The 24050-nt window shown below is 42.9% G+C and overlaps 2 protein-coding genes across 3 annotated transcripts in view; one reads left to right on the forward strand and one right to left on the reverse strand.

Moving 5' to 3' along the window:
* Nucleotides 1-24050, reverse strand: part of LOC148502596 (DNA damage-regulated autophagy modulator protein 1-like) — a 622814-nt gene that overhangs the window by 562878 nt on the left and 35886 nt on the right. The window lies entirely within an intron of this gene.
* KIRREL1 (kirre like nephrin family adhesion molecule 1) overlaps nt 561-24050 on the forward strand; it is a 237487-nt gene continuing 213997 nt past the window's right edge. The window contains exon 1 of the mRNA XM_088449673.1: nt 561-742. Within this exon, the coding sequence (XP_088305799.1) occupies nt 691-742 (52 nt within the window). The 5' untranslated portion in view covers nt 561-690. The remainder of the gene's footprint in view (nt 743-24050) is intronic.

Genomic DNA, 24050 nt, shown 5'->3' on the forward strand with positions numbered 1-24050 from the left:
AATCTATAGAGCGTGCACATAACCGTCACTGGCTGTGATGATCCAAGTTTTCTCTTTTGTTCCAAAAGAAAAAAAGTGAGCTTTAAATCTCCCTTCCAGACAAGATATGGAATGCTGTGGAGGGGAAGGAACAGTGCATGTAAGTGTGTGGGGGGGGGGGGGAGGGGGAGAAACAAGGTTTTAGAAAACTCCTAACAGAAGTAAAATTAAAATTCCCAAATTCCTTTCTTCACGTTGGCAAATCCATGATCAGCTCCCCCCTCTGCTCCTCCTCCTCCTCAGTCCAGCAGCCACAGTTTTGCCTCTGTCCTAACCATCCTGCCCTTAATAAATCCAACTTTTTGAAAAAAGAAAAAAAAAAAGATATGTGAGTTTTTTTTTCTAATGCAGGGAGAGAAAGGAAAATATGCCAGAGAGCGAGGGAGAGAGTTTAGGAAAGTATGCTCCCTCCCCCTCCTGCCAGTGGAATGGTTAGTCCCCCTACTGGATTCATCCTCTCATTCCAAGAGACTTTTTGTGTTACAGAGAGAGAGAGAGAGAGAGAGAGAGAGAGAGAGCTGGAAGCTGGAGCCAAGCGCACACATCAGCCCATTGTGCGGGATATGTTTTCCAAGGAACACTGAGCAGCACAGACTTGGATAGAAACCCCCCTGCCCATTGTCACTGAGCCCCGGGAGCCCGGCAGAGAGCATGCTTTTTCTATTCTTATGGATTTGCACGTTGCCCGACACACTTTCCCAAGGTAAGACTCATTATTTATCCAGTGGTTCTCTCATAGACTAGGGCGCACTCCTGAGCTGATGGGTTTCATGGTTAGGATGGGAAAGAGAGAGTTGTTATATTAAGGAAGCAACATGTATGGGAGATCTGTCTGGATGCCGCTGTGTGGATAGAGAAGACTTTAGTGCATTAGATGGAGGCATTGACGTACTTTGAGCAACAGGATTTGCGCCTTGCCTGCTTCTATGTTTGATACATTGTAACCGCATAGAACTGTTGTGCTGTGTGATCCAGCTGGAATTGTGTAGAGATACATAGATGATGTTTTACTTGTTTCTTTCTCTGGTCTTTTCTGTTTTGTTTTCTTGTGGGGCTATATTTGCATCGATGGGCTGGCAACTTTGCGCTTTGCCTAGAGCTGATGTGTCTATGTAGGGGGGTGAGTGGGCTGGAGGGGGGTAATGCTTTGGTGCAGCAGACACTGGTGGAGACGGATGAGAGTGACATGAGTCAGGACCACAGCTGGGTAGTGCTTTAACCCTTTCATCTCAGCTCTATTGCAAAACCAGTGCCGGGTGATGTCAGACTCGTACATGGTCCAGATACAAGGCACACATTGTTGTATAATGTAATGAACACAATGCACATACTACACAAAACACACATACCTGGCTCATGCACAAGATGCCATTGAGTATTAGGATGTCTGCATCACAGTTTGTATGCCAGCAGTATATGCCAGCATTAGATTAGCTTTTTTTTTGTGTGTGTGTGTTATCCAAGGAGCTGAATAATGGAAGGGGATGTTTTATTACCCTAATGTATAAGCCTGGAATGGAAATGTTGGTGTCTACCTGCGGGCTCTGAGCATTGCTCCTGCAGGAGCAGCTGTAAAGCAGAGCTGTCAATCACTCTTCTGACTTGTTGAATGGAGACTGGTCCAGGGGATTCCCAGGAGCTGAGGCTGCACTGCACCCAGGTGACATCAGCCGCTCCAGAACCTCCTGCAAAGATGCCAATCACGCCTCTGCTTGTCGCTCGCTGATTGACGGCTCTGCTTCCCAAGAGGCTCTGCAGTGGTGGAAACTTGGGAGCTAGGGCTCACTCTGCAATGTCTGTAAGAGTTGATGGTCGTGTATTTGGAGTGGCTGTGGGATGCTCCCAGCTCTGAGGCTCATTCATACTACACGAGGTGCTGCTGTTGTGTCTGGCACCCGCTTTGACCACCTCATCTTCCGCAGGCAGGGATGAAGGGAAGAGTGATTGTGGAGGAAAGCAGAGGAAGCGGGGCAAGGGAGGAGGTAGCCAGATACAGAGATATTTTCCCTTCACTAAAATGTGACAGGAAGGGGAAGGGAAGTCGGATCACTGGTAAATGTACCCCCCCCCCCCCCCCCCCAGATGTGCCTCTACTCTCCCCCATGTCCTGTCCTCCGCAGATAGGCCACAGTTTTGCCTCTGGAAAACACAACTCCCACAGTATTTTCTGTCCTCTCCCCCCACCAGCACAGCTGGCTGCCTCATCTTGCAACATCAGCTCGGAGCCACCGCTTGTGCCAGGGCTGGGGGAGTGTGGTGCTGACCAATGGAAAGACAAGCTTAGCCTATCCGCTCTCCCTGCGTCAGCTCACACGGAATAATTACCAGTTGATCCAAGAGCTGGCAATCAGAGCTGTTATATATATTAAAAAATAAAGACTGTTTTGTTTTTTTTCTCACTTCACACACCTTCCAATGAATTGTACAACAGACTAGTTGAAGCATTTGCAACATGTGGCTTCAAAATGACAACCCCTAGGATATTTCCAGAGCCACTTTATGGCTGAAGATTGTGGGGGTTGTAGTATAAGTTTGGCTGGTGAAGAAAGGCATAGGTCATTATTATGAGAATAATTACATGTATTGTTCTTATGTAACATGTATGGTACGGTTTGAATGTTTGTGCTCTCAGATAAAATCAGCAGGGAAACCCATGTTATTAGTACATAGGCCCAAAGTGACAGCCTGGCCCCTTATGGTCTGAGAGTATGTAGGTTACAATCAGCCTCTCTACAGTAACTCAACCTTTTTATGGTTTTAGTCATGGGTGCTGTATCATCTACAATATATATATATATATATATATTATATATATACTAATATTTAATGGGAGGTGGAGGTAGATATAAAGAAATGTAGGGTGACTTTTGTGTCATTTCTTGTCTCATGAGCATCAACAAGAAAACCTAAGGGACCTCAACTGCCAGCTGGCAAGGCATGCTGAGATTTGTAGTTCCACCACGGCTGGAGATCTACAAGTCGCCCACAACTGGTGTAGATGCTGCCTCAGGCTTTGGAACATGTCCTCTTGCCACTATAAAGAATCCCCATTGTTTAAAATCCTGAGGGCTTGCAAACACGCGATTTGTTCAAAGCTCAATGCAAATTAGGTGCAATTATGTATAATTAAAACCAGGCTGGATTGAGGGGCAGCAGCCTGTGCGGTTTGTACAGAACATACATATAAGGTAGCTGGAATCTGAGCCGTGGAAAAAAAAAAAAACCCTGATGAATTGGTATTGATTTCCCTTGTATTTTGCAGGGAAAGTTGTTCTGTAATGTAGCACCTCGCCTGAGTCTGAGGAACATGTGCGTCGCTGTCACAATCTGTGTTTTATGCTGACACCCATAATCTCAGGTTTATGCCTTGTTAATCATCTGGTGTTCATTGGTTTTGTATCACCATATCGTACACCCAGCACTGGGATGCTGCACACACAGCCCATAAGAAAACCTTTTATTTATTTTTATGGGGTTCACTGCACAGTTGAATTGAATCTAATATATCAAACATACAATATATGAGATTCTGCATGTATTAAATAGAACAAGCTAGTTTATGTGTATGTTTGCCAGTGACGGAAATCACTATCTGAGCTGTTTGCCTCTATGCGGGCACTAATAAGCCCCTTGCACTTGCATAACATCATTCAGTGGGGGAAGTGTACTAAAGCCTTGGAGAGAGAGAGAGAGAGAGAGAGAGAGAGAGAGAGAGAGAGAGAAAGTGGAGAAAGATAAAGTACCAACCAATCAGCTCCTACCTGTCATGTTACAGGCTGTGTTTGAAAAATGACAGTTAGGAGCTGATTGGTTGGTGCTTTATCTCTCTCCAAGGCTTAGTACATCTACCCCAGTGTGTGCTAAGTGAAATGCTGGCTACATACTGTATCTGGCCCCAGGAATCACTCAGCTATACAATACAGTAATTGTTCCTTCCTACACACAACTATACAGAATTACTATGGCTACAGATCAAATTAACCAAAGATGCATAGCTAATCTACTTGCTATACCTAACTACGTACAGGTAGCAGTACAGCAGGCTCTTAACATATGTACTTATTACTACACTTATGGAAATGACTACACCATACCATGGGCAGTATGAATAGTTAGTAGAGGAGCTGCAGTATCAAAAGCAAAAATAAGGAGGGTAATAATTAATCTGCTATTTAAGTTATTAAGAACATTTGAATAGTACTACAGTACAATTATCAATAGCTTAGCAAAGTTGCAGGAGTTAGGAAAAGTGTGATATAGTAGGAGAAGTAGTTATGGACAGTTTGATGCAGTTGGATAAGTAGTTATAGATAGTTTGATGTGTTTGGAGAAGTGTTGTAGTTATGGACAGTTTGATGTAGTTGGAGAAGTAGTTATAGATAGTTTGATGTATTTGGAGAAGTGTTGTAGTTATGGATAGTTTGGTGTAGTTGGAGAAGTAGTTATAGATAGTTTGATGTATTTGGAGAAGTGTTGTAGTTATGGATAGTTTGGTGTAGTTGGAGAAGTAGTTATAGATAGTTTGATGTATTTGGAGAAGTGTTGTAGTTATGGATAGTTTGGTGTAGTTGGAGAAGTAGTTATAGATAGTTTGATGTATTTGGAGAAGTGTTGTAGTTATGGATAGTTTGGTGTAGTTGGAGAAGTAGTTATAGATAGTTTGATGTATTTGGAGAAGTGTTGTAGTTATGGATAGTTTGGTGTAGTTGGAGAAGTAGTTATAGATAGTTTGATGTGTTTGGAGAAATGTTGTAGTTATGGATAGTTTGGTGTAGTTGGTGAAGTAGTTATAGATAGTTTGATGTATTTGGAGAAGTGTTGTAGTTATGGATAGTTTGGTGTAGTTGGAGAAGTAGTTATAGATAGTTTGATGTATTTGGAGAAGTGTTGTAGTTATGGATAGTTTGGTGTAGTTGGTGAAGTAGTTATAGGTAGTTTGATGTATTTGGAGAAGTGTAGTTATGGATAGTTTGGTGTAGTTGGAGAAGTAGTTATAGATAGTTTGATGTATTTGGAGAAGTGTTGTAGTTATGGATAGTTTGGTGTAGTTGGTGAAGTAGATAGTTTGATGCAGTTGGAGAAGTTATGGATAGTTTAGTGTGGATGGAGAAGTAGTTTTGAATAGTTTGGTTTGGATGGAGAAGCAGTTTTGACTAGTTTGGTGTAGTTGGAGAAGAAGTTATGGATAGTTTGATATAGATGGAGAAGTAGTTATAACTAGTTCGGTGTGGATGGAGAAGCAGTTATACTATAGATAGTTTGATATACTGTAGTTGGAGAAGTAGTTATGGATAGTTTGGTGTAGTTGGAGAAGTAGTTATGGATAGTTTGATATACTGTAGTTGGAGAAGTAATTATTACTAGTTTGGTGTGTATGGAGAAGCAGTTATAGATAGTTTGGTGTAATTGGAGACGTAGTTATGAATAGTTTGTTGTGGATGGAGAAGTAGTTATAGATAGTTTGTTGTCGCTGGAGAAGTAGATGTTGATGTAGTTGGATAAGTGGTCATGAAAAGTTTGGTGTAATTGTAGAAGTAGTTATGGATAGTTTGATGTCGTTGGATAAGTGGTTATGAAAAGTTTGGTGTAATTGTAGAAATAGTTATGGGTAGTTTGGTGTAGTTAGATATGTAGTTATGGATAGTTTGGTGTAATTGTAGTAGTAGTTATGAGTAGTTTGGTGTAGTTAGATATGTAGTTATGGATAGTTTGGTGTAGTTGTAGAGGTAGTTATGAATAGTTTGGTGTAGATGGAAAAGTAGTTATGGATCATTTGGTGTAGTTGGTAAAGTAGTTATGGATAGTTTGGTGCAGATAGATAGGTAGTTATGGATAGTATGGTGTAGTTGGAGACGTAGTTATGGATAGTATGGTTTAGTTGGAGAAGTAGTTATGAATGGTATGAATAGTTTGGTGGTGTTAGAAAAGTAGTTATAGTTTGGTATGGATGGAGAAATAGTTATGAATAGTTTGGTTTAGTTAGATAAGTAGTTATGAATAGTTTGGTGTGGATGGGGATGTAGTTATAGATAGTTTAGTGTAAATGGAGAAGTAGTTATGGATATTTTGGTGTAGTTTAATAAGTAGTTATGGATAGTTTGGTGTAGTTGGTCAAGTAATTATGAATAGACTAGTTAGCAGCCCGACAAAATAAAGGGACATTGTTGAGCTAAGAAAAGTCCTGTCTGAGTGCTCAAACTGGTGACTTTTCGGTAATTTCTGCTCGAAAGCTCGGGGGGCTGTGAGTAGAAATGACGGCTGTGCTTTGCCGAACGGAGCAACAATTGAATTTCTCCGTCGAGTGCAATCTAGTGGCTGCCGGCACGCAACACACATGAATTCCCCCCATAGTGATGAGGAGCAGCTGTATATATAATATATATATATATATATATACAGTCAGGTGCATAAATATTGGGACATTGACAGAATTTTCATATTTTGGCCTCTATTCACCACCACAATGGCTTTGAAATGAAACAAACAAGATGTGCTTTAACTGCAGACTTTCAGATTTAATTTGAGGGTAATTATATCCAAATCAGGTGAACGGTTTAGGAATTACAATGGTTTCTATATGTGCCTCCCACTTTTTAAGGGGCCAAAAGTAATGGGACAAACTAAACAATCCTAAATCTAATTTTCACTTTTTAATACTTTGTTACAAATCCTTTGCAGGCAATTACAGCCTGAAGTCTGGAACGCATAGACATCACCAGGCTGGGTTTCATCCCTGGTGATGCTCTGCCAGGCCTCCAAATGTCTTCAGTTCCTGCTTGTTCTTGGGGCATTTTCCCTTCAGTTTTGTCTTCATCAAGTGAAATGCATGCTCAATCGGATTCAGGTCAGGGGATTGAGTTCTGAAACATTTGACTGAATATGAGCGTATAATATTGCCCGAAACACTTCAGAATTCATTCTGCTGCTTTTGTCAGCAGTCACATCATCAATAAATACAAGGGAACCAGTTCCATTGGCAGCCATACATGCCCACACCATGACACTACCACCACCATGCTTCACTGATGAAGTGGTATGTTTTGGATCATGAGCAGTTCCTTTCCTTCTCCATACTCTTCTCTTCCCATCACTCTGGTACAAGTTGATCTTTGTCTCATCTGTCCATATGATGTTGTTCCAGAACTGTAATGGCTTTTTTAGATGTTGTTTGGCAAACTCTAATCTGGTCTTCCTGTTTTTGTGGCTCACCAATGGTTTACATCTATAGTCAGTCTTGTGAAGTCTTCTCTTGATTGTTGACTTTGACACATATACACCTACCTCCTGGAGACTGTTCTTGATTTGGCCAACTGTTGTGAAGGGGTTTTTCTTCACCAGGGAAATAATTCTTCTGTCATCCACCACAGTTGTTTTCCGTGGTCTTCCGGGTCTTTTGGTGTTGCTGAGCTCTCCGGTGCGTTCTTTCTTTTTAAGAATGTTCCAAACAGTTGATTTGGCCACACATAATGTTTTTGCTATCTCTCTGATGGATTTGTTTTGATTTTTCAGCCTAATGATGGCTTGCTTCACTGATAGTGACAGCTCTTTCGATCTCATATTGAGAGTCGACAGCAACTGATTCCAAATGCAAATGTCACACCTAGAATCAACTCCAGACCTTTTACCTGTTAAATTGATAATGAAATAACGAGGGAATAGCCCACACCTGTCCATGAAATAGCTTTTGAGTTGCTAGTCCCATTACTTTTGGCCCCTTAAAAAGTGGGAGGCACATATAGAAACCGTTGTAATTCCTACACCGTTCACCTGATTTGGATGTAATTACCCTCAAATTAAATCTGAAAGTCTGCAGCTCAAGCACATCTTGTTTGTTTCATTTCAAAGCCATTGTGGTGGTGAACAGAGGGCAAAATATGAAACTTCTGTCAATGTCCCAATATTTATGCACCTGATTCTATATATATATAGAGAGAGAGAGATAGAGAGAGAGAGATTGGTGTAGTTGGAGAAGTAGTTATGGATAGTTTGGTGTAGTTGGAGAAGTAGTTATGGATAGTTTGATATACTGTAGTTGGAGAAGTAATTATGACTAGTTTGGTGTGTATGGAGATGCAGTTATAGATAGTTTGGTGTAGTTGGAGAAGTAGTTATGAATAGTTTGGTGTGGATGAAAAAGTAGTTATGGACAGTTTGGTGTAATTGGAGACGTAGTTATGAATAGTTTGTTGTGGATGGAGAAGTAATTACGACTAGTTTGTTGTGGATGGAGAAGTAGTTATAGTTTGTTGTTGCTGGAGAAGTAGTTGTTGATGTAGCTGGATAAGTGGTTATGAAAAGTTTGGTGTAATTGTAGAAGTTGTTATGGATAGTTTGATGTAGTTGGATAAGTGGTTATGAAAAGTTTGGTGTAATTGTAGAAGTAGTTATGGATAGTTTGATGTAGTTGGATATGTGGTTATGAAAAGTTTGGTGTAATTGTAGAAGTAGTTATGGGTAGTTTGGTGTAGTTAGATATGTAGTTATGGATAGTTTGGTGTAGTTGTAGAAGTAGTTATGAATAGTTTGGTGTAGCTGGAGAAAGGATCATTTGGTGTAGTTGGTAAAGTAGTTATGGATAGTTTGGTGCAGATAGATAAGTAGTTATGGATAGTATGGTGTAGTTGGAGACGTAGTTATCTATAGTTATAGTTGGAGTTGGAGTAGTTGTTTATAGTTAGCTATAGTTGGAGAAGTAGTTATATATAGTTTGGTGAAGTTTAAAACATCATGTACAGTTATATGTAGTTGCAGACATAGGGCCTGATTCAGACCCACTCGCGAGCGGCTGTCCGCTCGCAAGTGGGTCGATGTTCTGGACTGAGCATGCGCACGACGGAGGGAGCTCCGTCGTGCGCATGCGCCAGACGCGACGAGCGAAGGAAAGTCCTTCGCTCGTTGTGTCTGATCAAAGGGGGCGTGCTGTCGATGTTGATTGACAGCACGCCCCCTTTGGTAGGCGTGCCGGGGGCGTGCCTCCCTGACGGGGGCGTTCCCACGGGAACGCCTCCCGTCAGAAGCCGGCCCACTGACATCACTAGTGATGTCAGTGGGAGTGATTTTGGCTCTGATAGAGCCAAAATCACTCCGGAGCTTGCGGTTGAAAACCTCAACCGCAGGCTCCGGCTCGCAGTTTCGATGGTCGCGATGGTCAAGACCATCGCGGCCATCAAACTGCACGCTCGTATAGCCTGTGGGTGGTGACCCACAGCTATACGAGCGTCCAGGAGGACGCTCCATTTTCATGGAGGCCGGCCCTCATTCAGAGCGTGCGCTCTGCTCAGAGCGTACGGCTCTGAATGAGGGCCATAGTTATCTATAATTAGATGTAATTGCAGAAGTAGTTATGAAAAGTAAGATGTAGTAGGAGGAGTTATATATGGTTTGAAGTAGTTGCAGAAGTATTTATGTTAGATATAGCTGAAGAAGTAGTTATTAATGGTTTGGTGAAATTGAAGACATGTGAAGTTTGATTTAGTAGGAGAAGTAGTAATGAATAGTTTGCTATTGGTGGAGACGCTGTGTATAGTTAGAAGCAGTTGGAGAAGTAGTTATGTGCTTAATCTTTATTCTTTATTTTTATCACTTCCACATTACAAAAATGTATCAGCGAAATTACAATGCAAAATACTCGCAAAACCAAAATGTATAGGTTGTTTTAGTTGTAGAAATAGTAATAAACACTTTGATGTAGATGAATAAGTATTTATGGTTTCTTTGATGTATTTTGTAGAGATAATATGTATAGTTTAAAGTATTTGGTAAAGTTCTTATGTAGTTTCCTGTAGTTAGATACGTAGTTAATTTACAGTGACTAGTAACCAGTATACCAGTCCAATTTCCAGACTTGGAAATATACCAAGAATTAAGGTTCTCCAACCTTTTATAGGACTATAAACTGAAAACAAATAGTATAAAAATTAGTTTGATTATGTAGATCAGGTGTAATTACGGTTGGCTTTACCTATCATTCAAGATCCATTCCGTAACCATTACATCTGTGCCCTCCCTCCTTGTTATATATTATTATTATTATTATTTATATAGACTATAATAATCAGAGGCATATACAATCAGAAAACTGAATTTAGGCACATCAATCCTTGTCTCAATCTATCCACGAGAATGATGGGACATGATGACATTGTCTGAAAGGGACCGGCATGATTTACCGCCGGACGCATGTCCGGTGGTTCAAATCCCGATGCCGGAAGACCGGCACCAGTGAAGATCCCGACAGCAGCTAAGGTAAGTACAAACTAACCTAACCCCCCCTAACCCTCCATTAGGGGTGCCTAACCCTAACCTCCTCCCCAAGTGCCTAACCCTAACCCTCCCTTCCCCTAGCCTAACCCTCCAGGGGGTGTGCCTAACCCTGTCTCCCCCAGGAACCCCTAACCTAACCCTCCCCCCCCTTCGGCTGTCCGCACTCGGCACCCGGCTTACCCTCGATCGGGATGCCGGGTGTCGGGCTCCCGGCGTAGGTAAAATAACAGGCATCAGGATTTTGACGCCTGTCATTAGACCCTTACCGGGATTAGACAGTCGGGATGCTGACGGTCGGCATTTAGACCGTCGGCATCCCGACTGTAAAAAAAAAAATCAATGGATTGGTCCCTGCAGTTTTGGGGATGCCACGCCAACAGTGGAGGTGGTTTACTACAATCCTACAGGGGTCCCTAGTTAAAGCAAAGAGATTTTTGTTTTTGGTTTAAAAAATAAACTTAATTGCTGTTCTCCTTTAATCAATCACCTTTGAGCTGAGCAGGGTACCAGAGAAAGGTTTATGTAAACGGTGGCTATCTATCCCGTTGTAGAAAGACAATGGGCTTTGGACAAGGAAGGGTTACTGCGAGTGGACAGGAGCCATGTCTGAAAGGAGGGAGGAGAGAGAACAGAAACATGTGTATTTAATTGGAGAGTGAAATGGCCAGGAATATTTTGGTGAAAGCAGTATGACACTTGTGAAACAGATCCTGAGAGGATTGAATTCCTCCGGGTTGGGGGCTGGGAATACACTCACTGCGAGAACTCCACAAACCAGTGGTTTCTCACATCCATCCAGCGCACTCATCTTTTGTGTTTTTCTAATCTGAAAACTTAAAGCCACATAAACTTCTCTTAACTGGATTTTCTCAAATAAGGCTTAGCCACCCTCTATAGCTACACTAAACCAAAAGTCCCAGCATTTCCTCTAAATAAGTCAGGGCATGCTGGGACTTGTAGTGTTATAACAGCCAGAGAGACGCATAATTCCAGCTTCAGCTCTAAATATAGTCAATCTTCATTTTATATATTGGGAACTCTTTTACTTAGGCACTTTTACTTATTACTTTCTGCATTATGTACTTTTTTCCACCCTTATTTTGTTGCATTGCATTCCCCCTAGCGTTCCCTTGCACTCCTTTTAATCCCTGTGGAACTAAGTGCTTTTCCAAGTGGAATTAAATTACTCTCAGAAATTTGGTTGATCGTAAATCTTGTGCCAGACAGCAGCTTAAAGGTTTTCTGCTAGCAAATGCTTTGTGAGATTACAGAGTTCCTGGCTTTTATAGTAATGCAGACTCCTCCTCTTTAGTGTAACCATGCCCATTTATTAATTATACCTCTACCTGCGCTTTTATAGTAATGCAGACTCCTCCTCTTTAGTGTAACCACGCCCATTTATTAATTATACCTCTACCTGCGCTTTTATAGTAATGCAGACTCCTCCTCTTTAGTGTAACCACGCCCATTTATCAATTATAACGCTACCTGCAGCTCAGGATCATATATACGATAAATGGAATTCTCCTCTCTCCTCACTTGTAGCCTTCAGTGTCATTATTTTCTTCTTGGTCTGAGTGTTCAAGAGTCAGCAAAGATATAAGTTTATTAAATATTTCCCCTTAAATGTATTATTTTTTTTTTTTTTTAAGTAATTGGGGAACTATTTTTTAATAGCTAAAATAAAAATATGACTGATTTTCTATTGTACAATTGATTAATTAAAATCACCCATCGCTATAATTTATCATTAAAATCTCTCCATAGCAGATGATCTATACTCAGCAGCTTTGGCGATACTGACCCAGAGCTTTAAGGGTTACTTTACAGCTTCTACAGGCCATCATGTTAGAGATGTGCGCTGCACCCCATGTTTTGGTTCTAGATTATTGTTCTGTTTTGGTTTTGGTAAAACCACCCTCAAGTGTTTTGGTTTCAGATTTAGATTTATTTAAAAATTGATAAAACCAGATAAAATCATGTAACTTGGACCTGTGTTTATTCCTATAGTATAATTAACATCAATAACATTAATTTCCCACCATTTCTGTCAATTTTGACCAAAAACTGTACCGCATCCCTCCAGCAGAGGCCACCAGTGAGTACAAAGATTAGCTGCATTTTACAGATGAATGGGGACTCATTTGCCCCACTGTTGTACAAGTGTGGGGTAACATGGCAATTCTGATGTTATTAAAGGGCTTTATGTTGTGAAACTGTCCCTGAAGGACTCCAGCATATCTTTTGAAAAATATTGCACATTCCGATATATATTCCTGTATCATTCATTCAGGATAGCACCAATGCTCTTTCAGGGTACCCCTTTTTAATCTTGGTTGAGTAATGATTGAATACTTTTTTTGTCCAGTTAATAGACATGTTTCTATAATCCACTGGGAACCAGTGATATTATTGAGGCACGAGGCACCTGGTGCCTCAGTGACATCACTAGACCAGTTACACTTTAACAAGAAACCCACTTTTCAAAGACTATATATTTTCTTTCCCCAACCTGCGTGTGTTCTTGTTACTGTGTCATAACACTTCAGAAACCTTTTTAGAGAATGTTTAAACATATAAATCTTTTATAGGACACTTCCATACAGTGCTTTATTTCAGCTTGAGGTTTTATTTGACACCCGGGCAATTAATTTATGTTTAGGTTGGGCGAAGCCACCGAAGGAAGTTGTGCGAGGGCTGGAAATTCAGGGGGAGATGGCATGTAGGCGCTCCGTTTTATTAAACAGCCTCTGAATTCCTCAAGGCCCGTCTTTTGCGTGAACCGTAATGTGCATTGAAGCTTAGCGCTGGTCTGTGATTCGGAAACTGTGTTATTGGGATTGTTTAATATTGCAGAGGCTCGAGGAGAATCCGGCAGAACTGAATGGCGCGGTAATTATATAAACCCATAAATTTGTGAAAGGTTGGCATGAAGAATATCAGAAGACTGTGGAGAGATAGGTACTTGCAACACGAAAAATGTATTCTGCTTTACTGGTCAGTAGGGGAGATGCTGTATCATCTGTAGGGAGCAAGGAGCACTCTTTTGCTATGCACTAACTCAATCTACTGATCTGGGACCAATTGTCGGTGCTTTCTTGGGTCAGTAGCATTTGGGGGATGACGGCGCAGGCGTCCAGTGAGAGTTGTGGATAAAGAATTGCCCTTTCATTAGTCCATCAGATATGGTGATTGTCCCAGACCCCTACATCTTTACTAAGTGGGGGCAGGGGGTGTTGTAATACAATGTTACCACCGGGTGGAGTACTGTAAAGGTCTACTTCAAGCAAAGCCATTATTGGACATGAACATACAGCGTGGGACAGTAAAGTACATACTAAATATGTCCGTCTCGCTATCTGGGCCATTGCTCTGCAGGAAGCTGACATTAAAAGAACAAAAAACTATTTAGAGGATCAAATGGTTTCAATTTTACATCTCATGCAATCAAGGAAGGGGAGATAGGATAATGTACAGAAGAGGAAAACAATAGATCTTTGTGGTGGGCTTGCAGTCTCCTAGATAACAGAAAGTATTCATAAATTAGTGGATTTAAACATGACCAGGGATGTCACTACATGCTTCCATTTGTTTGAGATCTCTGGTCTCACTTGGATGTAGTTTAGTCACTGACTTCAGGTTGTGTTGTTACAGGTGCAGAAACATTTTTGAATGTACTTTGAGGTGGACAACATACAATGACTTCAAGTTAATTTTTGGGAGCTGTGTTTTCTTTTTTTTAGCCTGTTGATCTATAAATTTCATCAGCTGATGTCAGCCACCATTTCTACACTAGGTGAATAGAGAAAAATTACATATCTACAATAAAGGCACAGGACGAGATTTATCAATCAACAAAATGCGGTCAAACCTCCGAAAACTACAGTTTTTTCTGTGGTGTACCGCAACACATATGGTTCCTCAGACGTATTAAAATGGGCCACAGCAGATATCGGAGATATCCGCTGCGGACCGCTGGCACAGGAGTCCCCATAGAATTCTACAGGGCTGCCATGTGCCCATAGGCGTCAATCTCAGGTAAGAGTAACTTCCAAATAGACAAGAGACCTCCCAACCAGGAAACTATTATAAACCAGCAACTATGCCCCAAAACTCCCCTCCTTAACTGTTCCAGGACTACACATATCAGGCCATAAAAAGGGGCCAGCCCTTATATTTTATATCACTTAGTAGTTGTTCCGACAGTCATATGAACTTAGTTCCGTCTTCCTAGTCAGGTTTGAGGGACACATCTCCAGTAGGATACATCATGAGTGTATACTACTGTAGCCATAGGTCCACCAAAGATGTTACTTGGAGTATTGTGATCATATCTGGAGACCAGATGTAGAAGAGGCAACAATAGGCCTGATTCAGTAAGAATCGCTATTGAGATTGCAATAGCGATTAAGCACGCAGTCTCACAGATATGCTTATGATCGCAATGCCGTCGCAGCCTAACATAAGGACGCCCCCCTTACCTTACACACATCCGTAATACATGACTGCAAAACCATGGGTGGCATCGAGTACATCGCAGCCTCACGCACACTTGCACAAGGTCTGATCTTCCTCAGGAATTGGTAACCTCGTCGCACGCAGTGAAAGCCCAAGCTGCGTACGGCATCGCAGTTGCTAATTTATGCACGCCTCTGTAACGGCGTTCTTCAAACGCACTGGCACGCCTGCGGGACTAGACAGTGCAGGCTAGTGCACAGGGGAGGCTGAGGCTGTGGGGCAGCTCTCTACCTCCACTCTACGTATGGCACACTTGTTTTGCTTTTACCGGCAGAGATATACATTAATTGAGAAAAACAACGGATGCAGATTTAACGCAGTGGACACAGAGATAATGTACTTTGTCTGTAACAGGATCCATGACGCTAGGAAATACAAATGAGGTGCTTACGGTGCTTAGGTCGCAGAGCCTGTAGTATATTCGCCAATCTCCCTGATTGTCAGGGAGACTCCCTGACATAACAGCAATCTCCCTGACTCCCTGAAGAGTCCAGCAATCTCCCTGATAGCACCTTACCCCTATTATGTAGCTGTTATATAAAAGAAAATACAGAGATATGTAAACATTTGTATAATTGACTACATGTGTTTTCATCAACAAGTAGATCTTACTAACGGCTTTGGGGCTCATGTACATTTGGATGTTAGTCAGTTTATGACACGCCTCTCAGATGTAGCGGTACACGCCCACTTTACCGCCGCGCTCATAGTTGCAGCTTTCACAATCTCCCAGAAATGCTTTTTCAAAAGTAGGTAAGTATGGTCTGCAGACCTTTCCGATATAAATCCGGCACTGATCCTATAGGAGATGCCACCAGCCTTGCTGACTACAGCAGGGATGAAGTAATTGCTGTGAATAAGCTGTAAATGAGAATTTTACGCTACATACAATACACACTGTGTTGTTATATAGGCAACTTGGGTTTTACACAAAAAAAAGAATAAACGCTAAAAACACATTTTTTTTGTGTGTGTGTATAGGGGGAATAATGACACAATATACCCCCCACAGTAGCCACCTGCATCACCAACCAATCAACTACTGTCATTTTTCTAGCACAGCCTGTAAAATGATAGTTAGAAGCTGAATTGATTGTACTTTATCTCTCCTCAAGATTTGATAAATCTCCCCCCACTCCCGGAGAGCACAGAAAAAAAGTTGGCACTATAATTTGTACATACCGCACAACAGTCTCAAGTTTGGGATGACAGACCCATCAGGGCCGTCCAGAACTGAACAGGGCCCTCGGCAGCAGATACGGGCCTCTCCGCCATGCACCTCCAACAAGCCTGGGCCAAGGTAACCAGTACCCGTCTCCACCCACACAAATGCTTACCACCACTCAACGCCCCCGAGACATACTTACCTACTCTCCCAGAATAGCCAGAAGGCTCCTGGAAATCGAGTGTTGCTCCTGACCACCCGGAAATGTGGGCAAGTCACCCGGCTGCACCATCACACTTACACCCCCACAGCAGGGCGAGGGGGGCGATGAAGCAATTTGCACCAAATCACGTCGTTGTGGCCCCGCCCCCTGCTTCACTTCCAGATATGCGCAGGGGTGGCTAGCTAGCACACCCATTGGAACTGAAAACCAAGATTTAGGCTTTCAATTCCACCCATAAAAAATATATATATAAATGTTCAAAAAAATAGATTAAAAGCAAATATTGAAATTGTTTAAATGCAACTTATCCTCAGATGGTGATAAGAGAACATATTGGGACATATTCTACAAAGATAACTTGCATTTCTTCATCAGCGTTAGGCCGGTAGCGCTCCAGCAACTGTGGAACTACAAGTCCCAGCATGCAAGAAATTTCAGCACCATAACCATTGGACGGAAAGGAAGATTCCTTAGCAAAATATGATTGGCTGGCAGGCCATGCTAGGCCCTGTAGTTCCACAGCTCCCAGAATGCCACAGGTTGCCTAAGCCTGTTCTATTTCTGTTCATTAATAGGAGTCAAACCATGTGAAGATTTTAGTTCCCTCTATTCCAAAAGCCACAGTAGGCTGGACAAATAATCACCCACCCGGCGTATTGCCTCTTGCACTGAGTGTCAGCAGATTCCCAGATACATTTATTTCCTACACAGAATGCTGGAGACGGATAAACCGTACTGTATAGAAATGCATGAACCTAATCAAATGAAATCCCCCCTTGTCCATCTATTCAGAGAGGCCGGGGGCTGATTGACGTAAACCCCAGAAGTGGAATTAATAAGCTCTGGAGGATGTGCCTTTCCCCTGCTGCTTTGGATAAATCCCTCTCCTTGCTGGCTGTACGTTTCAATCAATTGCTGCAGCAGTTTCACGGTGAAATTACAAGACATTCGCTTGCGAGCGGAGCAGCCGGGTTTATGTTTGAGGGGATATATATGTGTTTTCGGGGGGCGTGAGTCCTATTTTAAGACAAGTTAATCCCCAGGAGAAACACTAAGGGGTGTTTTTATTAAGCCAACACTGATCATGGTGATAACAGTATTTTTTTATCACCACTAATTGTTTATCGCCGCAATTTAACCAAATTTTGCCCCTTCCCACCCCTCTCTGTGGGGGACCCTAAACACACGTCTCCAAGTCCCACTGCTGTCATAATAATATTTATTTTTATGTCCAGTGAGGTAACATCCCACATTCATTTCAAATAGACCTGCTCATAAAATAATATTTATTTAATCAATAATTTTTTCCCCCAGCCCTTTATACATAATATAGGGTAAAAAAAAAAAAAATCTCTAGCAAAAACATTAGAGTGGACTGGAACGTTGGGAAACAGATCCTAGCTTCCAGTGCATGCCTAATGTCAGCAATAAAGGCAATAACATCTGCTTGTGCATAATGTGAGTCTGCAGTCTCTTTTCCTGTATTGTATTATACAGAAAAGAAAAATAAACAATGATTTTTTATGGGAGATCTCCATGGAGAAGCCAACCCCAGTAAGGGCCGGGGCAAGGAATGGACACATGCGGCAAGTGCTTTTGGGGACACTCGTCCGGCATTATGCGTTACACATCTCCCATCAATCTACGCTGCAATAGATATACCTGCCCTCCTGTCAGCGCGCTATGCACCGCGCAGTGCTCGCCAGCAGGCCGCCACCGCCATTCCAGGACATGTCACAGACGTGCGGCTCGCTCCTCTGAGTCTGCATTTATCACATTTTTTTTCCTCACTGTTGGTAATTCCTCCAGGAGCTAGAGGATAAGAATTATGTAATTGTAACAGGTGATTACCGCATTGTGCAAATCTCTCGTTAAAGTGCCTTGTACAATAGGAGCTGCCAGCCCTCCGCTGTGCTGTTTTTGTACCATTCCGGTTAGCTTTCCCTGCCAAAGCTCAATGTTTGGAAAGATAAGTGGGAGTATGTTTGCCCTGGAAGAACCCTTTAGTTGCCTGCGCGGCATAACGCAGAGTATTGTGGCTTTGGAATGCTGCTCGGAAAACCATGTGTTTTGTGAAATGAGGTTTCCTGCTGCCCTAAACTCATAGTACATATGCATTGTATTATCATCCCTACTCCTGAGGAGGTGTACCTGCACCTCACTTGCTCTTGTGGAACTACAGGTCCCAGCGCACCCTGCCAGAGCTTGCACTCTGCTGTCCTACATAATAACTGCGAGATGCCACCGTGTCAATCACATCCATTCATTTCAAGGATCGATTAGGCTCAAGAACAGTTGGATGATGTCACAATTTGCGCTGGATCTTTGCACTGCGTGGACCATTCGGAAGCCACCTTGCTGCCTCCGTTTTCTGATGCTGACCAACTGTGACGCCTTTCTTATTATGGGGTCTATTCATCATCACTTAATTTCTACAAAAGCAGATGAAAATTAACATTTTCACCTACTTTTGTAGTAATGAGGGGCCTCATTTATCAACAAGTGATTTTCTTGTTATCACTCATTAATAATCTTAAAGTGTTTGTACAGTGACAGTTAGGAGCTGATCGGTTGGAGCACCATTTAAAATGAGTAACGATTGATAACAAGAATATCACTCGTTAATTAATGTGGCCCTAGGGATCGGGGCTATTCATTATAAAGGTAATGCAGGAGATACCACTGATATCTCCTGCTTACCATTCAGCCCCGATCTGTCCCACTGTCCCCATACACTAGCAGGGCCGCCGAGAGGGAGGGGGGTTTGGGAACTAATTACCCGGACTTTCTGGAGGGCCCCTCCCTCACTGCATCCCAGCTCACACCCCCCTCCCTGGCGTGCGGCGCTGCAAAAGTTATTTTATTTTTTCTCCTAAGGGGGAGTGACCACTCCTCCCACGATCAGACCACGCCCCCTATTACCCGCGGCTGTCAGCGCCCCCTGTACACTAGTATGGGGGCCTAAATTTAGAAAGCTCTGAAAATACTATATTTTCGGAACTTGACTGCGGGAGCATTTGACATTTCAATTCACCTATGGGAAGGACCCCCGGGGTGCGAAGGGGGATCTTTTCGGATCCCTCTGTCTCTGTCCGGTTCCTTCCGCCTGTTGCAGAGGCTTTGTGCGCCTGCGTGAAGCCCATGTCACGGAGGCACTGTAGTCAGACTCAGCAGTGCTAAGTACTGTAGCAGTGAAGGGGATCGAGGAGACATCTGATCTTCAAAACAGCTGTCGCCGCCCCGGAGCAATGACGAATTGCTCTGGTGAAGCTGTTTCCACTGCTGCTACTCCATACTTGCCAACTCTCCCTCATTGTCAGGGAGACTCCCTGAAATAGCAGCAATCTCCCTGTCTCCCTGAAGAGTCTACCAATCTCCCTCATTTCACCTTACCCCCATTATGACAGTGTTATATAAAAAAAAAAACAGAGATATATATACATTCAAATGGGATCATTAGTATCATTTCCCTGCATTGGTTATAAGGCACAATGATCCCTATGGTTACATGTATTTTCTGAGAGGTATCAGTGTGTTTTACATCAACAAGTAGATCTGACTAACTGCTTTGGGGCTCATTTACATGTGGATGTAAATCAATTTTATGACACGCTCTCAGATGTAGCAGTACTGTCCACTTTACCACCGCGATCATAGGTGCTGCTTTCACAATCTCCCTGAAATGCTTTTTCAAAAGTAGGCAAGTGTGTGCTACTCATAGCAGGAAAGGTGGGTTTGGGGGAGGCTTAGGACACTTACTTAATTGTTTCAGGATTCTGACTGTAGGCATCCCGACCGCCGGGATCCCGTACCCGACCCAGCTACGCGGCTGGTTTGTTCTGTATACTGGGTGACCTGCTTAGCACCACTTACTCACCTGTATTTTTGGTTTAATTCTCCGCTATTCTCAGAGCTCCTTTCGCCGGTGCGCGGGATGCCATCCTGAGCTCTTATTCTGCCTTCTGTACAATTTGCCAGGTACTGGAAGTTATTATTCATATGTGCTAATTATTTATAGCTCATTTTACATTTCGTTTTACTGATTTTCAATTCAGCTACAGATGGCTCCAGGAAAATGATAAATTTCTGTTCCCGCGTCCTCACATAACAAGTTGACAAGAGCAGCTCCTTAGGAGCGAGCCGGAGTGGCGGGGGAGCGTGTTTTTCCGGAACCCTTTGTGTAGGGCTCACTCTGCCTATAGCTTTTGGCTCCACGATAAATAGCTTCCTGCGGCTGTCCCACACACTGCCTGACTGATGTCACCTTTGTTTTATAATCAGCTGTATTTACAGGCCCCTCAATGGCTCATTACCAGCAGCTGTTTTCAAGAGCCTCTTACACTGTTTAGCTCCATTTTCTTTTCTTTTTTTGTTTTTGCTGATAAGTTTTAGATAAATCTGATTTTAGATGATTTAAAGCTGCACTACCAGCAGGGCATGCTTGTCTATCTCCCGAGTATTAGGATGTCCTCCCTGACTTCCGAAAGAGCGGGGTATTCTCCCGCTGGATGATACTATTGGCTGCTAATTGTGTCATTATAGCCCCGTGCCCCCAACCCCAGTGCCGCGTAATGCCAGGAATCACATCTTTGTACATCAAGGAGGGCCGGGCCCATTAGGATACAAATTGTGTCGCCATGCCATCCACATTTGCCACTGGAAGAGTGTAATTTCGGCAATGATGCCACCTAGTAAACATTTTTCCTAAGTTGCCAATCTTCCTAGCGGACGCCACGGGGGCTTCTCCGATCCCAGCGAAACCGAGGAGTAGAAGGGGCAGGGTGTGAGCAGGAGGACCGATCACAATCTGCAATCGTCCGCAGTCAATTTATGAAGGTGAACAAAACAGTTTTCATTACGATTGGATATCTGTGTAAAATACTTGTCTACTTTTTTATGAGGGGAGGTCCAAGGGCCAACGTGATTCCCATCATCTCAGCCCTGACCCCACTGCAAATTGGATTTTCGCAAGACGATGTGGCAGAACCTAAGTGTCTGGGGGTGGGCGTGACTGAGTGACGTGACTTGGACAATCGCAAAAAAAAACGTTAAAACGCAAAGCGGACGGAGCATGATAGCGCAAGTCAGGGACCTACTCCCCCCTGCTTTGGCACTTTCATTTTATAATCAATAAAATATATCTTGGTGACAGCGGCTCTATTCCAGCACCTCTGCTTTGCAGAAGAGGCCAATGTAACAGGGGCGAAATCAATTCCACACAGCAAAGTGTGCTTGTAATCCTATTAACGCAGAGTAATCTTAAAATCCTAAAGTTTGCCTGGGGGAAATGCAAAAACTGCGAGTGACAATAGTAAGAACAGTTATTTCTAGGAGAACTATGGATGCTCACAAAAGCGTCCCTGTCACCAAAACACAGTGCAGGAAACCATCAATGTCACTATTTTTGAATCAGTTCATTGGCTGAATTCTATTGGTCTCGCCCACAAAGTGACTCCAGAGAAGGCGATAATAGAGCAGGTATTGCGGCGGTACAACCACTTCTACAATATGAAGGCACCGCTAGCTTTCTTTCCTGTAACGTCCGAAAGACTACCCCGAATTCTTTATGCTCTTGTGGGCTCCCGATACAGTAGACCAGCCTAACGGATCTCGCCCACTACCTCAGTGACAGAAAATAGGCGATCCGAGGGCTTGATGACGCCTTTTGCGTTGAATCGCTTCAATGTGGCCCTGTCAACTTGCTCCATTGTTCAGCGGATGTAGGGGGCTGTGCGACGTGGCGACGCGATTTGACGTGCCCTCTAGGAATTCCCGCTAGAAGCCATTTAAAATTCGTTAAAGATGTGCTTAAGTTATATTAATGTAATTATTAAAATAAATGATGGGGCAGATTAAATTAGCTGCTAATTAGTTTGTGAAACTTTTTGGTATTCAGTTAGAAAATAGTTATTGCTGATTTCAAAAGGAGAAAACTCTGCTTTTAGTGTGCACCTACAGAGCTGGTGATAATGGTTTTAAAGTCCTTATATGAATGTAACAATTTCAGGTACACACCTCCTTATGAAATTAATTGATTTAGACATGTTTAGATAGTGAAATACAGATGCTCCTCACTTAACGACCGAGTTCCATTCCTGCGACTAGGTCGTTAAACGAATTGGTCGATAAGCGAGGAGCCACAGGTAATAGTGTGGCCCAGGAAGCAGCAGGTCCCAGGCAGAGGGTGATGCGCGCTTGTGTGATCCCTGCCTCCCGTGTCCCTGCTTGTCCTTTCCACGCTAAAGGCACGCCTCCTCCCACGCGGCAGGCAGGAGGAGGCGTGTCCCGAGCCTCAGCCACGCCCCCTTTCTCACGCCAGGGTCTGTCCAAGAATGTGGGTTGCCTTGTTTCCAGCTGGTCGGGGTGCGGTTCGTAAGTCCGAGCGGTCGATAAACAGGTAGGTCGTTAAATGAGGAGCATCTGTATTGCCAATAAAAACACTTAATTTTTCATGTCATTTTCTGTAAGAAGCAGAGAAATGGGTGTAAATCATGTGGGACATGTCTGGTAATGTATTTTATGAATGAAACAGGTTTTTTTTTAAAGTTGCAGATTAGAGTTGTAAGTAGTTATTCTCATTTTTTTACCTACTTGTATATAAACACTTACAAAACACAATAGAGGCATTCAAATGTCCCAAATACTCTAAATACAATTATTTGCTGAAATACACTTGCTGTCTATCATTTTTTTAGTCAGAAATAAAAGATGTAATCAGCGTCGGACTGGGAAATTAATGCAGTGGAAGGGGCTCAAGCTTAAGGGGTGTGGCCAGTTACTGGAGGGTCTGTGGCCAGCCACCATAGAGGGACTTGGCCAATCATTAGAGAGGACATAACCTGTAAATAACCCCTTTATAAAGGAGTGGATAGGTGTATGTCAGGACCAGCTACATTGATTAGCAGGAGGACTAATCGTGGAGGAGTTTCCATAGAAATGAACCAAGCACCCAATTTAATCCATGAGCCTTCTCCACCAATTTACTGACCCTCTAATAGAGCAACAATGTGTAATTTGAGTGCATGGTCTGGGGCCTGTCCCCCTAGAGGAGGTTGTGGGGTCCTCAGACAGTGGGACCCACCGGGGATTTCCCCTGTACACCGAGTGACCAGTCTGACCCTGTGTTGTAATATTCAAGCCTGTGACACCTTACAGCAGCCTCATATGGAAACTAAGGCAATCCTTATGCCTACTAGACAGCTTATTAACCACTTTGATAGGGTTCAGGATGGTCTCCCCACTTTTTTAAGGCACTTTACATAGATCGTCCACTGCAGAAATAAAGAGGTGGCTGGAGATTGACGCTTGCCGTTGAATTGTCCGACATTCCACTGTTGTCTGTAAGCTTAAGCCTGCGAAAGACGCAGATTATTAACACGTGAGCACAAATAGCCAAAAGCGCTGTTAATTGAATAGTGCCCTAAAGAGCCTACTGTATTTATCAAATAATATTTGCAAGATATTCCCAGAAAACAGCTGTTGTCGGGTGATACCTGCAAATATGAAGTATCCCCCATATGTACCATGGAGGGACCACAGCAGATATCGGATGCAAAGCATTCCGGAGCTTGCCCCCGATAGGATTATGCCATCTCCAGATGGCGTTACTCTATATTAGCCTCTGGGCTATCACTTTGCAGATTTTACTAATTTGCTAATATTTCCAGAGAGGGAGCCTCCAACTCCCGCTCCGTTGCCCCCTGGTGACTGGCCGCACTTGCGCAGTGCGCACCGTGGACCTGAACTATGAAGCAGCTCTTCGCCAGGACGGGCCCATATCGGTGCCCATCATTATCAGAGAACATTAATTTTTTTGTTTTGCAAATTTCTGCAATTTTTTTT

This window comes from Taudactylus pleione, unplaced genomic scaffold, assembly GCF_031769625.1.
Source record: "Taudactylus pleione unplaced genomic scaffold, aTauple2 ptg000490l, whole genome shotgun sequence".
NCBI lineage: Eukaryota > Metazoa > Chordata > Amphibia > Anura > Myobatrachidae > Taudactylus > Taudactylus pleione.